Source organism: Apteryx mantelli, chromosome 1, assembly GCF_036417845.1.
Source record: "Apteryx mantelli isolate bAptMan1 chromosome 1, bAptMan1.hap1, whole genome shotgun sequence".
In the NCBI taxonomy this organism is placed as follows: Eukaryota; Metazoa; Chordata; class Aves; order Apterygiformes; family Apterygidae; genus Apteryx; species Apteryx mantelli.
The window spans coordinates 28,318,603-28,331,275 of record NC_089978.1 but is presented as its reverse complement, the minus strand read 5'-3'; the positions used below and the strand labels follow the sequence as shown (position 1 = coordinate 28,331,275).

The 12,673-nt window shown below is 35.8% G+C and overlaps 1 protein-coding gene across 2 annotated transcripts in view; it reads left to right on the top strand.

Moving 5' to 3' along the window:
• The window catches only part of DCLK1 (doublecortin like kinase 1), a 251,411-nt gene extending 243,227 nt beyond the window's left edge, over positions 1–8,184 (top strand). Inside the window, exon 17 of one of the 2 annotated variants that reach the window (XM_013962098.2) lies at positions 6,782–8,184. In XM_013962098.2, coding sequence (XP_013817552.2) covers positions 6,782–6,946 — 165 coding nt within the window. In that variant the 3' untranslated portion in view covers positions 6,947–8,184. The remainder of the gene's footprint in view (positions 1–6,781) is intronic. The other variant, XM_067291218.1, reaches the window with a different exon arrangement.
• The last annotated feature ends 4,489 nt before the right edge of the window (positions 8,185–12,673 follow it).

Sequence of the window (12,673 nt, the reverse complement as noted above, 5' to 3'; positions counted from 1 at the left end):
CTATTTCCTCCTTCGATCAACAAGAAAACCTTTTCCTTTCTCTACCTGAAAGACTTTCTTCTTTAAAAAGTGCCTCAAAGTAGTAATTTTCTGAGCACTGATTTTGCATCCAGTTTTAATCTGTGGCTGGAAGATAAGATGTGCAAGTGTTCTTAAGTGAAGTGACTTTTTTGAGGTATTAAAATACAACACACTTTATTTATAGCAATAGCTGTTAGATATGATGTCTGGAAGACCTTTCAGTGTTCTTTGAATGTGAGGAACAGGAAAAGTACAATGGCCAATTCAGTAAAATCATTTGGACCCAAAGATGATACACGTTTTAAAAGCAATGACACATAATGTCGTTGGAACATCAGCTCTGTGATCAGAAGTGCAGAAAAGGCCAAGGTAGCTTCAATAGGGAATGATACCCCAAGGTCCCAGGGAAACTCACACCGTCTGCCCTCAACCGAGGCTGCCGAGACTTTATTGTTCTCGATAGACAAGAAAGCCAGCTTTGGGCTAGGTAGATATTGTCTGCCTATGCTGCAATCACAGCTTCATTCACACCAAATCACCAATGTCAGCTCAAGTCAAAGTCAGCAGAGATCGCCCATATTCCTCTCTCTGCAGATAGATTGTTACGGATCTTTTTTTCTCCTAAGAAAGCCCATTCGCTAATGGATCACTTTGTAAAAGGTTCAAAACCCATGGATTCATTTTTTATAACTTACCTTCTATTGGAACTTAGCAATGATGACCACAAAAAATCCAAAGGGATAGAGTGGCACGTACATTGTCCTCAAGAAACATTATAACTGGTAGGTTTACTTTCTTATAAGAAAATTCCCTTTTTTAGATCTACTTAACTGAGACATTTAACAATTTGTGTGACATATTCTGGCCCCCATGTAACTAAGCCTAACTAACTATTAAGAATATTTTCCTGTTTTTCAAGCCTTCCCTTTGAACCTAAGTGCTGCAGTGTCCAGTACATAGCCTTCTTCAGCTGCATTACCTTTTCCTTCTAATGGCAGCTCATTTTGATGGCAATACTTTGGACAACCTACCAGTGTTTTCTTTGACCCTGAATTTCGTTACTGTCTCACATTCCTGTCTGAATATTAAAATTATTTTAATCTGCTATTGACAGGATTGCCTGAATTTTCTGCTTTCTCTGGGCTGAATCAGATATGCCAGAGTAGATAAATCTAATGCAAAGTATCAGTGTAATATGTTAGTTAATGTCACTATATGTAATGTTAGTATAAAATGTTAGTGTGCATTATTTCTGATATGTCCACAGACGGTATATAAAAGCTAAAGGAGCAATAAAATAAACAGGAAATGTGTGGGAAAGTCATTAATTGCCTTATCTGTATAATGGTAATAGCAAGGAGACCAATTACATGGATGTGTAATGAAATCGTCAATCCTACCAATACTGAATTCATAGGATACTGGCTTTTTAAAATATAATTCTCACTGTCAAAATTAAAAAAGTATCTGAATAGTTCATTTTGAAAATCCATAGTTCCATTTTACGTGTTTTGTACCTAATTCCCATTAATTTGCATCTGTCAAGTCACTTACAACTGTCCCAAGTGGGTACAATGCACTACTGAGTCAAAAGTTACAGCCAAATGGCTGGATAATGGGCAAAGTAGTTGGGAATGAGGCTCACTCTCTGTAAAGTGCCGTTTTTAATATAGTAAAACCCTCTGTAAACTTAATCCTGGTAAAAACAGACAAACAGCTAAACTAATTTAAAATCTCTTTTCCTGCTCTTTGACTAAGAAAACCACAACTGATTTACAAACTATAAATAAAATTCACCCATGCAAACAACTTGGCACTAAGTCTCTTCCACATGTAATTGAAACCAGTTGAGGAACTGTGTCTTTAAAAATGAGGGATGTCAAAGAGTAAACACAAACTTAAATATAGTAGTATGAATTCAGCAGTTATACATGTAGAATACTTATCTTTGTATTCACTCACCAATGCAGTACAAAGCGTACATCAAAATGATTTGGTTTTATTTCTTTTTACTTTCATTTTAGCTAATTCCATGCCAGAAGTTACATGGTGCACCAAAGCACTGGCCTTTTGTATTTGGAGGTCTAGGTTCAAATCCACTCGGTTCATGTGTCTCCTCGATGTGGTCATTTGCACATCTCCAAATCACCATGTAACTTGACTTAATTATAGCTTTGCTAGAGGGACTAAAAATAACGTGTCTTTCACTCTGGCCCTGAGATGCATTGCTAAGTTTGAAGTACTGTCCAAATTGCGTTGAATCATGAATTAATGATATTACCTGCGAAGCCCATGGAAACAAAAAGTGCCAGAGCAGAAGGCTGCCTGGCATGCCCTCGTGCCTTGCATTGTGAAACTGCTGCTATTGCTCACTGGTCACTTTTACAATAGGGAAATCTGCTGTTGCATATCTCAACATATCAAGGTCCCTAACCAGAAACTAAAGAAATAATAGGATAAGATTATGTAGGTGTGAACATTTAAATACATGCATACACATACATGTGTATAAAACAATGCACTGGAAGAAAAATATCAATTTTTTGTTAGATATGTCCATTTAATTCCAGATACTAACAAAGCATCACCAAAATGGCAAACAAATTGCAAATATGTTCCTGCAGAATGAAAGCAAGTGAAGGGAAGGGTTTCTTAGATTAATGCGTGAACAGCTGCATCCCCAGTTCAGTCTCCTAGCTGGTATGAATAATGGATGGACCAAGAGGCAAAATGCACAATAATGTTCTTTTATTAATGAAATGAATATATATATATATTTGGTGGCCAGCAGTAAATTAAGACAAGTGAAAAGAAAAACAGTCTCTGCTTGCATTCATAAAATGCAGTTACTTCAATCTAATATTACTGACCTGACAGAAAATATCACCCACAGCTAAAATAAGGCGCTTCCCACTGCAAATCCAACATGTATATCAAAGCAGCTGTAGTTTTTGAATGTCTGCTCATAAGCACAGAGTTCAACATTTTCCAAGAAACAAAGAATTTGCATGGCTCAGTTGTCCTGCAACATCATGGCTTAGAGATCAGGAAAAAGATACTCCCTATGGTAAAATCCTGAAAAAATGCTAACTGCACTTTAGTATATATATGACAGAAACAATGATTTTACAATAATGCTCTGTTACTTCAAATTAAATATGTTTCCAAAAATAGCATGTTAACCATTTAGTACTGGGTGTCAGGATTACTAAATGTTGATGCAAAATACATTAGTGCTTAATGAAGTGCTTCAGACCCATCAGCACCAAACTATTAAAGGCAATCCACTTATCTGCTACTGGATAAGAAGTTCTACATTTCCTCATATGGATTGTAAGATGACATCTGCATATCTTAAATAAAAATGCTATACTTGCATTTAGTTGCCATTACTATCATATAGTCCTCAAAGTTCTCACTCTCTCACCTCAAGCTGAGAAAAAAAATGTCAAAATGTGATAATGAAAATCTGGGATCTGCAGCCCTGTGAAGCATAAGTGCACTTCAGATCCTCTTATTATTTATTGAAAGAGTAGCTTAAAGTAGATATGCCCTGAAAATCCATAATGGACTGGTTCATGCACTAGCAAACCACCCAGCTGAATAGTAGATGAAATAATAAATCTATTAAACCAAGGAAATGAATATGAGAGGTCTTTGTTACAAAAATAGTAATAATAATTAAAATGCTGATTTTTGTCACAATAATATCACATTTGGAATATGTGCACAGAGTATGGTAGATGAAAATTGCATTTATGAAACACATGCAGTCAATACTCCAATGTACACTACCATCTCCCCACCTTCCAAAGGATTAATCTATTATATTTTGAAATTCTTTAGAGGTAAGAAACAACTGTGGCCTCATTAAATGAAAAATAACATTTGTGCAGAATGCAGAATGGCAATACTATATGGCAGTGTAATAGACACCAGAAGTGCAAAACACCCCATCATGACAATGGGAGGAATTAGCTCAATCGTGAAAGTTCTGTAGGAATTGTGAGTGCTCCATATGTCCCAAGAACTGACCCATTTTGTGGTTCTAACATTTTAAACACTAATTATTAGAATGAGGTAATCTTTGTATTTTTGCTTTCACTAGATAAATACTCCCTTCTTTGACTCTTTCTGACCTTACACATTTTTATTTGATAGGCGTTTTGAGTGAGAAAATACTTTGTATGTCACTCAGCCCAGGAGAGTAAGCACATAGTGCCACTGAGTCTACAAACACGTCTTTATAAATAAAGATCAAATTCAAGAGAGACTTTGGGCAAAAATGTAAAGGGAAATGTCATCTCAATAATATTCCAGGAAGTTTCTGAATGGTTAGGAAGCCAGAAATATTTGGTCCTACAAACTACAGTGTAAGGTGTTGGACTAGATGGAATCATAATTTTTTTTGCCTTCTCTAACTTTTTTGATTCTTAGGACAGTGAGTGCCTTTAGGTATATTTAAACAAATAGCCCCAAAAGCTTCCCTAATAATGATAGAAAAGCAGTATCTTAGATTTTATTTTTTAAGACATCTTTAAAATGGTGTCATGGTATTTAATTATCTGACTCGTTTTGCAATTTTATAACTTTGTCTTTGAAAAAGAAATAACATATCTTCATTTAAATTTCAAAAAGATTGTTTTACTCAAGAGTATTCACTTTTTGTAACTTACCTAATTTTAAATACTTTCAGCATTTACCACTCTCATGCACCAGATTTAAAAAAAAAAAATTAATTTAATACAAGTATTTTTATTTATTCAACCAGAAATGTTTAACTTTCTCAGAGGAGAGTATCTATTACCACAAGATGATGTGATGTGTTTTAAACTTTAAATAATGCTTATTTCCTGTAAGCATAAAAAATCTTTTAAATGGAAATCTGTATTTTACAGAACGGTAATATATGCCATTCTTTTCAATTTTCACACAGAATTACATACTGTATGCAGTATATTCACTATGTGTAAAAGATCTAGGTATTCTTCTGTTTCACATTAAAATATAATCAAAAACTGAGTTGGTTCAAGGCTAAGAAACATACCAGGCATTGAAAAATACTAATTAGAGTTCTTAATCAAAAGATTAGCAGTAAACAAAGAAATTCTCAGCAGATGATAAGTGTTGGATTTTGTAGCAATCATTACTTAAAATACAGGGATGAACTTATCAAAGTTAATTATTCTACCCCTTTAATGTAGTGCTTTTTAGGTTCTGGACACAAAAATAATAGTTCAGCAATTTAGCCTAACTAAATCCATTTGCTATAGTAGCTCTGTACTCTTGTCCATCTTTCTGTCTCTATTACATCATTATTGAATGCTGATTGCATTATTTTGGAGCACGGATTGCTATAATGCTATTCTGCACTAGTATGACGGATCTAGTTTTCATTTTGTTCTCAAAAATACATTGGCTGTAAACATATCTGTTCTCTGATGAGGCTCACACTATAACTGTAAATTTTCTAGAGAAATCAGTCGTATTTATCTCAAGAGAAAACAATAAAGCATCTGAAGCAGAAGAACCTCTTGGCTGCATTCTTTTAAATGGAGATTTTCATACTAGTAAAAAAATTTACATGCCTTAGCAGTTAAAGCTATTCAGTTGTCTGAGTCATCTTTGGCTCTCATGCCACGATCAGATATTTGATTACATTTTGTGGGTCATCTTACTAGCTGCCTGCCTTTTCCATTTTTGCTTTTTCCCAAAATCATGGGCCATGATTTAAGAAGGCAGCCCTGCTTCAGAAAGCAGTTAAGTATGTGTCAAAGTGCTCTTGCTGAATCAAGGCCATCCTGTTGAACTTGTAATTTTCCAGTAATTTCAGGGACTGCAGTCTCATATCTTGTCATCAAAGTGAAACCCAGTCCCACATTTGAAACTATTGACCAGACTGATACTGCTTTTACCTGGGTTACAGTTTCACCCTGTAAATGTGTCAGACGAAGCAGAAGAAAGGACGTGGCTAGAAGTTACAGCCGCCTTAAGATCCATACTCTCACCAGTGGCAGAAACTGAGGAAAAAATGAAGGTCATCAAGTAAAAGATCTCCTTTCCCATTTCTAGATATTTCCCAGTTTGAGACAGAATCAATGGAATATTTAATTTGATAGACCTTGGTTAAAAGGAGGAGGCAGGATGGTCAGGTTCGGTGGGTCCTTCAGTAAGAACTCGTCAGTGTTCTCCCTAAGAACATCCATTGACTGGCATGAGGAGGTGTCGCAGAGCTGGGCTAGCTTCCTTTGCTGTTTGTTTCTCTATCCTGTCTGACAACTTCATCACAATCCATCTTTGTTAACCAATTGCACTGACTTGCACATGGCTGAGTGTGTATCAACCTTCATTAGGTCAAATCAAAGACAAGCGTACATCTCTGCCTTGCCTGTAGAAATAGATTTATACTTTGAGAAGGGTGGGGGGAAGGTCAGTTGGTATTTGGCTTGAAACTTGAATCTGTTAAAGTATGAAATTAATAGCATCCAGAAGTAGAACATATGGCATCCATATACATGGTACTGTATCTGCTTGATGATGTCACGCTACCTCTTAAGGTTTGGGAAATGCACTTTTTAAAGCATTTAGCTATGTTGTGGGCTAAACCTTTCAGACCTGACTGAAACATAACAGGTTTAATTTGGTCTGAACATTTATTATCCCTGGTATTTGCAGGCCACATACAAACTCATGGTTTTCATTAGCTTTGCATTTCACACACAGCCTAATTTCATTTATTCTTATTTTATGCCCCTGCCAGACCACCGCTCTTGATAAGGAGAGGCAGGTTTTCCGACGAAGATGCAACCAGGATGTGAGGGGACGTTATAAGGCACAGCAAGCTCCACCTGAACTCAACTCCGAATCAGAAGACTATTCACCAAGTTCATCCGAGACTGTTCGCTCACCTAACTCACCCTTTTAATAAAACACTTTTACTCAAAAGTCTTGGCTTTAACCCTTTGAGCCCTGAAATCCTTCAGACCTGTGTGAAGTGATTACATCTGATCTGTCTAGTGCTATATGCTTGAATGGTGGAATACAAAAGGGTGTTTACAGAATCTTTGTAAGAATAATTTCCTAATTGATTGAAATACTTGTTCTCTGTTTAGATTGCAACTTGCTGCTAATATGATCCTCAAAGGGTTAAGGCTATTTTGCTTTTTTATTTAAAGATAGAAGCAGTGAATGTTTTCATCAGTAAAGCTAGGAACTGCAGTATGTAATTTTAGCACATGTTAACCCTCTGAGTAAACAATCAACTTAATCTTGACAGCCCACACTAGGGTTTTATTCTGGCTTTTTTGCTTTTATACGCACATATCTTTTATAGTACCCTAAAGTTCCCTGCCTTTTTCTGGCCAAAACAATATCAAACACACTATTGCTTACGGGCTGCAAATATGGGCTTTAAAACAAAAATAAAATGAAACAAACAGTATCTTTTACAGCAGCTCATTGTAAACCTGCTTCATACTTCCATAGAAGAGTGACTCTTTTTGGAAGATATTATGCAGGGTAAATGGGAAATTCAGTTTAGGGCAGTCTCATAGTTTACAGGAGACAACATGATGATGGCCGCAAAAGGTTGCTTCCATATCATTTGCTGCTAATGACAGTGCAGGGTCTTGGGAAATGGCTCGAGGACATGTTCTGTCATGTAATAGTATGTAATGATCTAGTTTAAAAGTTCCTGGTTCCTTTGCCTCACGTTCAGAAAGGTACAGACAGCCTCTCAGCATGACCTGATTATTCCATAGATAGCCACAGGTATTCCTGTGGTGAGAGTCACTTTTAAAGTTTAACATTAATGAGAATTACTCTTAAAATAGCTAGAGGGTTTCTAAATTGAGGAAAAAGCAAGTATTTTAAAATATATTTAGAGCTGTGGACAAAAGCCTTTTCTAAACTGAACTGGTGAAAGTCTCATCTTAGAATGAACGATTCACCAGTCTATTTGTAATATTTAATAAAATGGGCATTTACGCAGAGTATATATATTTCTGGTTTGTTAAAACCTCAAGACAGCTTTGTAGTATATTATTTAATCATTATCGTAAAGTTGGCCTCCACAGAAATATTATGCTTTGTAAATTTTGGTTTCAAATATGATAATTTGAAAGAAAAATGATTATAAATTCACTCAGAATTTCACTTGAAAGAAAAATGGCACACTTCCAAAATCCTATTCTAAAATAAAAAATAACATTATGAAATTTATTCTTTCTCTTATTACTCATATAAGATTGACCATATTTGAAGTTTTCTCCTCTAAAGTTAACATTTTGTCATGGTATTTTTTGTCACATAAATGTGGTTTACCTTCTCTCTCTCTCTTTCTTTCTTTCTTTCTCTTTCTCTCTCTTTCGTATCTTATCAATGTGCCGCCCAAACAGAGAGGCAGATTTTGCTGATCTTTCTGGGAAGTATAAATAAAGTTTGGAGGAGCAGGGCAAGTTACTCATGATGCAATTTCTATTCTGAGTTGTGTTTACTCACAGAACTATTGCTAAAAGCGTTGCGGCACTGAATGTGTACCTGCAGCTTGTTGGCTTCAGTATAATGTTCTTCTTCATTTCTAGTTTCAAGTATAAGTTGAACCATCTTTTAAGAAATATTGAAATTGTTTTGTTTCCCCATCCTTCAAAATGCATCTTTCATTTCTTCAGACATAAGAGTTTATATATTAAAAGCTTTGAAGATTTTTTATACAGGAATTTCAATCTTGTGAATCTTTACGCAAGTGCAACAAGAATTTCACACAGAATGCAATTGATTTCATCCAACTTTAATAATCTAGAAGTGAGACATTTAGTCTAAAGTAAATCTCTAGACTTCCTTGTCAATACAGAGATGGGCATTTCCAAGTTTGATTCATCTCATCTATCACAGACATGTATTTTAGGAATACTCATACTTTGGAGACACCTACTGCTCTCACCCTACTGTAGAAGGAGCCTACCGGTGGAAGCTTACATCAGACACCAAACTTCAGAATATTAAGTTTAGTAAAATGAATCTTACCCTAAGCCATTAGGAAACTCTAATCTCTGAACATATGTCATGGGCAGAAGCTTTGTGCTTGTGCATGGCCTCTGTTACTTTATTTAAAACTTGAGGTAAAGTATGAATCTGGATCAGGTTGTAGGGTTTATGTGTTTATGGCTGAATAATGTGTAATTAACAGTGGGCTGTTGGCTAAAGGTCAACATTTTAACCCAAGTGAAGTAACTAGGTGGCTTGCTGGCAAGCTCCACTGGGGCAACAGGTGAAGGGATGAAGGAATGCAAATGTACTCAAATGTCAGGATTTGGGAATGGGCTGCATCTGTGGCAGATCACTGACCATGCCCAGCCAACCTTAGAGGCACATAGTAGACAGGGCAGAGCCACAGTCGTTGTGATGTTAATGTCTCTAGTCTGGTAACATTCGGATAGGACAAGGATTTTTTTTTCCCTGGGACCAAACCCTCAGCCAAAGTAAATTCTCCCTTGCCACCTACTTACATCAGTTTAGAGTAGGTTGGGATGTGGCACACATTCTTTCAACCTTGCCCTTCCCACATTATATTACAGCCTTCCCTTTAGACACAACTCAACCATGTAAATGCAAGACATATATTTGGTAATAAAAAGTTGTCCATTAATACCACATGCTCTTTGACTATTGGGAAAATTTGGCAGTCTTAAAACAAATGCCAGTGTTCATTTTTCTTAATTAAAGAGGGAAGTCAGGAGAAAAAAATAATAAAAAAAAAGAAACATGCTTCACCTTGTGCATGCAAAATATTATTCAAAAACCTGTCTGGGATTTTCCTGTCACCTTTGCTTTGCCTTGGAATCCAGGGTCATCATTAAAATTAGATGTTTGGCTCCTTCATCTTTCACCATCTTGTACTACTTAAAATGTATGTGAAAATAATCCCAGATCCTAATCCTAATCCCTACTCGTCCCTAATGTTTTACATGTTTGTGATCTTTGGTTCATGTTTTATGAACATAACTATAAAAATCTTTATTTTAACTTATTTTTAGGTCTGTGAGGGATTGGGTTTCAAATTGCTGATAGCCCCTTTTTAGACTTCAAGGAAAGGTATTGGAATATTTAAACTATTTTAAAAGAGGTATCCATGATGATTTTAATATATCCATATATATATATGTATGTATGCATATCTATATATATGTATGTACGTATGGTTTCATGGAAATAATAATGGTTTAGGCTTGTTTGCCAGCTTCTGCCCTTTTTCTTTTTTAACCTCTGAATTCCTGGGGGTAAGTGAAGAAAGAAAACATGCCCCTAAAAATACTTGAAACACCAATGAAAAAAGGAATCCAAGATAACAGACTATTTCTGATGTGATAATCTGAGAAAGCATAGAGCGCACTGTGGTCATTTAACTGTAATACTTGCCAGTCCTCCTGACTTTTTTCTTTGTTTCCCTTTCAGATCATTGCATCGTATTGATGCTAAATGTGACAGGAATATATTTTTTAATGCTTACTACGTGTACAAGGACAACTTCCTCCCACCTACGTCTAGGTAGTTAATTAGGGCACTTAAGGATGGCAGACATTGTCGGCTCTGTCTGTCACCAAGGAGATAGAGAGAAGCACTTCCAAAGGGTGATTCAGGTCATCTAATATTTGGTCTCTGGAGATGCCTGTCAGTCTGAACTTACTATTAAAGAGAGATTAGAGTAGGGTAGCTTCCAGCTTAGTTCCTCTCAATTAAATGCAAGTGGGAGTAACAGGGGCTGCAATCTAAGTGCAATATTCTAGTGAGCTTACATGCAGTAAGCAAGCTTTGAAACTAAAATGTAGAACTGGTAGGTGATAGCACAGAATTAGTTAAATGGTTGTGTGCTGGGCTTCATCTCATCTAAATGTATCTATCCAAGAGTTAGGCATTTACTCTAAGCCAGTCATTTAAGCTTCCCTTACAGTTCCTAGAGACTGGCTTCTCTAGTGGATAATTAAAATTTTAGGATGGATGAAGCACCCACTAGATGAGGTGCCTGTCCTAAATATATTTAGAACATGATTTATTAAGTGATGATGTATGTAATGTTTCTGTTAGTAATAATTTTCATAGCATAAATGTACAAAAAATCCCAAATACTGTGGTTATACTCAGAGGGTTAACAGAAAAGCACAAGGCATGCTGATTACATTGGTGTATCCAAACTGCTTTGCTTTTTTAGCCGGTGTTTGCTGATTTTTTCAGAAAATTCTTGGAAAATTTCAAGTTTGAAATAATTTAAATGTTGTTGTTAAAGGAATTTCTATAACCAAATTAATCTTATTTTTAGTTTAACTTATCACAGGAATAATATGTATCATTGATGCAGTGTAAGTCTGTAGTTATCAATTTTATTAATTCCACAAGTGATTCCAGAAATCTCTCTTTTTTTAAGTACTTACTATAGAGCTTACAATGGTGGCATAGGTGACTGAGACTGTCTTTCTTATTGATAAACAAACAATATTGTAATTTCAAGAAAGTCCTAAGAATCAGCTTTTCAGTTTGGTAGTGTACTAGTTAGGGGAAAGCTATCTCATGACATGCATTGTGTAAATCATCTTTGTAGATGAAGATCGTTCATATTAATGAACACATTCTTTTTCCTTGACATTGTAGCAGAAACTGTTTACTTGTTAATGAACAACCAATACATTAATTTGCTTCAGACTGTTAGAGGGGAAAGTGAGATTCCAGTCATTGACAATGTTATTGCTTTACAGTAGCCCTCATCTAATTTAAATGTGGTGCATACTACAATAAGCAAAGCCAAACCTGTGAATAAACTCCTGAAAAAGCCTGGTGGGTCTTTATTCAGTTGGGTGCTTGCATACAGTAGTGTGTGACAGCAGGAAGGCTTTCAAGAATTGTTGAAATGAAAGCGATATATCCACAAATAAGAGCTAAATTGCAATCCTTTCCCTATGGGGCATATATGTTCAAAAAGAAAAAAAGAAAGAAAAGAAAAATTGGCTCAGAGGTTTGCAGCGCTACCATATTACCACAGGGCAAGTACATTAAATCATTATTATTTGCTAGCCTGGGGTATATGTTAGAAAATGGCATCTTTTTTATTTAGTTTAGATCGTGGGCAGGGAGAGCTTTCCTATTATTATTGCAGTGCCTGCTAGTGCTGCCATGGTTAAGGCTGTGTTAGTATTTCCATTATAAACTCTTATTCTCAAAGGTTTTTAATTTGATAGTAAAAATTTGCTTCAGGCGGAAACTTGACATACAATTTTTCAGCTCAGAGTGATTCTTTTCCTAAAATATGGGGGAAATCAGCTCCACCTTTTTGACATTTATTTTCTAAATGTACACAAACATTCACACCCACAGATACAAATAGCAGTAACTTAAACAAAGGCCATTTTTACACTCATTTCAAATGTGTTAGGTTTTCAAGCATATCTTAGCGATCTTAGCTACAAAGCTGGCAGCTTGGAACTTTGGGGCACTTTGAAAACTATTGAAAAACTCAGTTATCAAGAGGAAAAAATGTTCCACATGTGGGATAGCTTTATTTCCACGGGGTAAGTTTAAAGTTTGCTCAGTAACAGGTATGTATATACACCCTGCTGAGTGCTCATGTAATTCCTAAACCCATTAGTTTAAGTCATTCCATGTA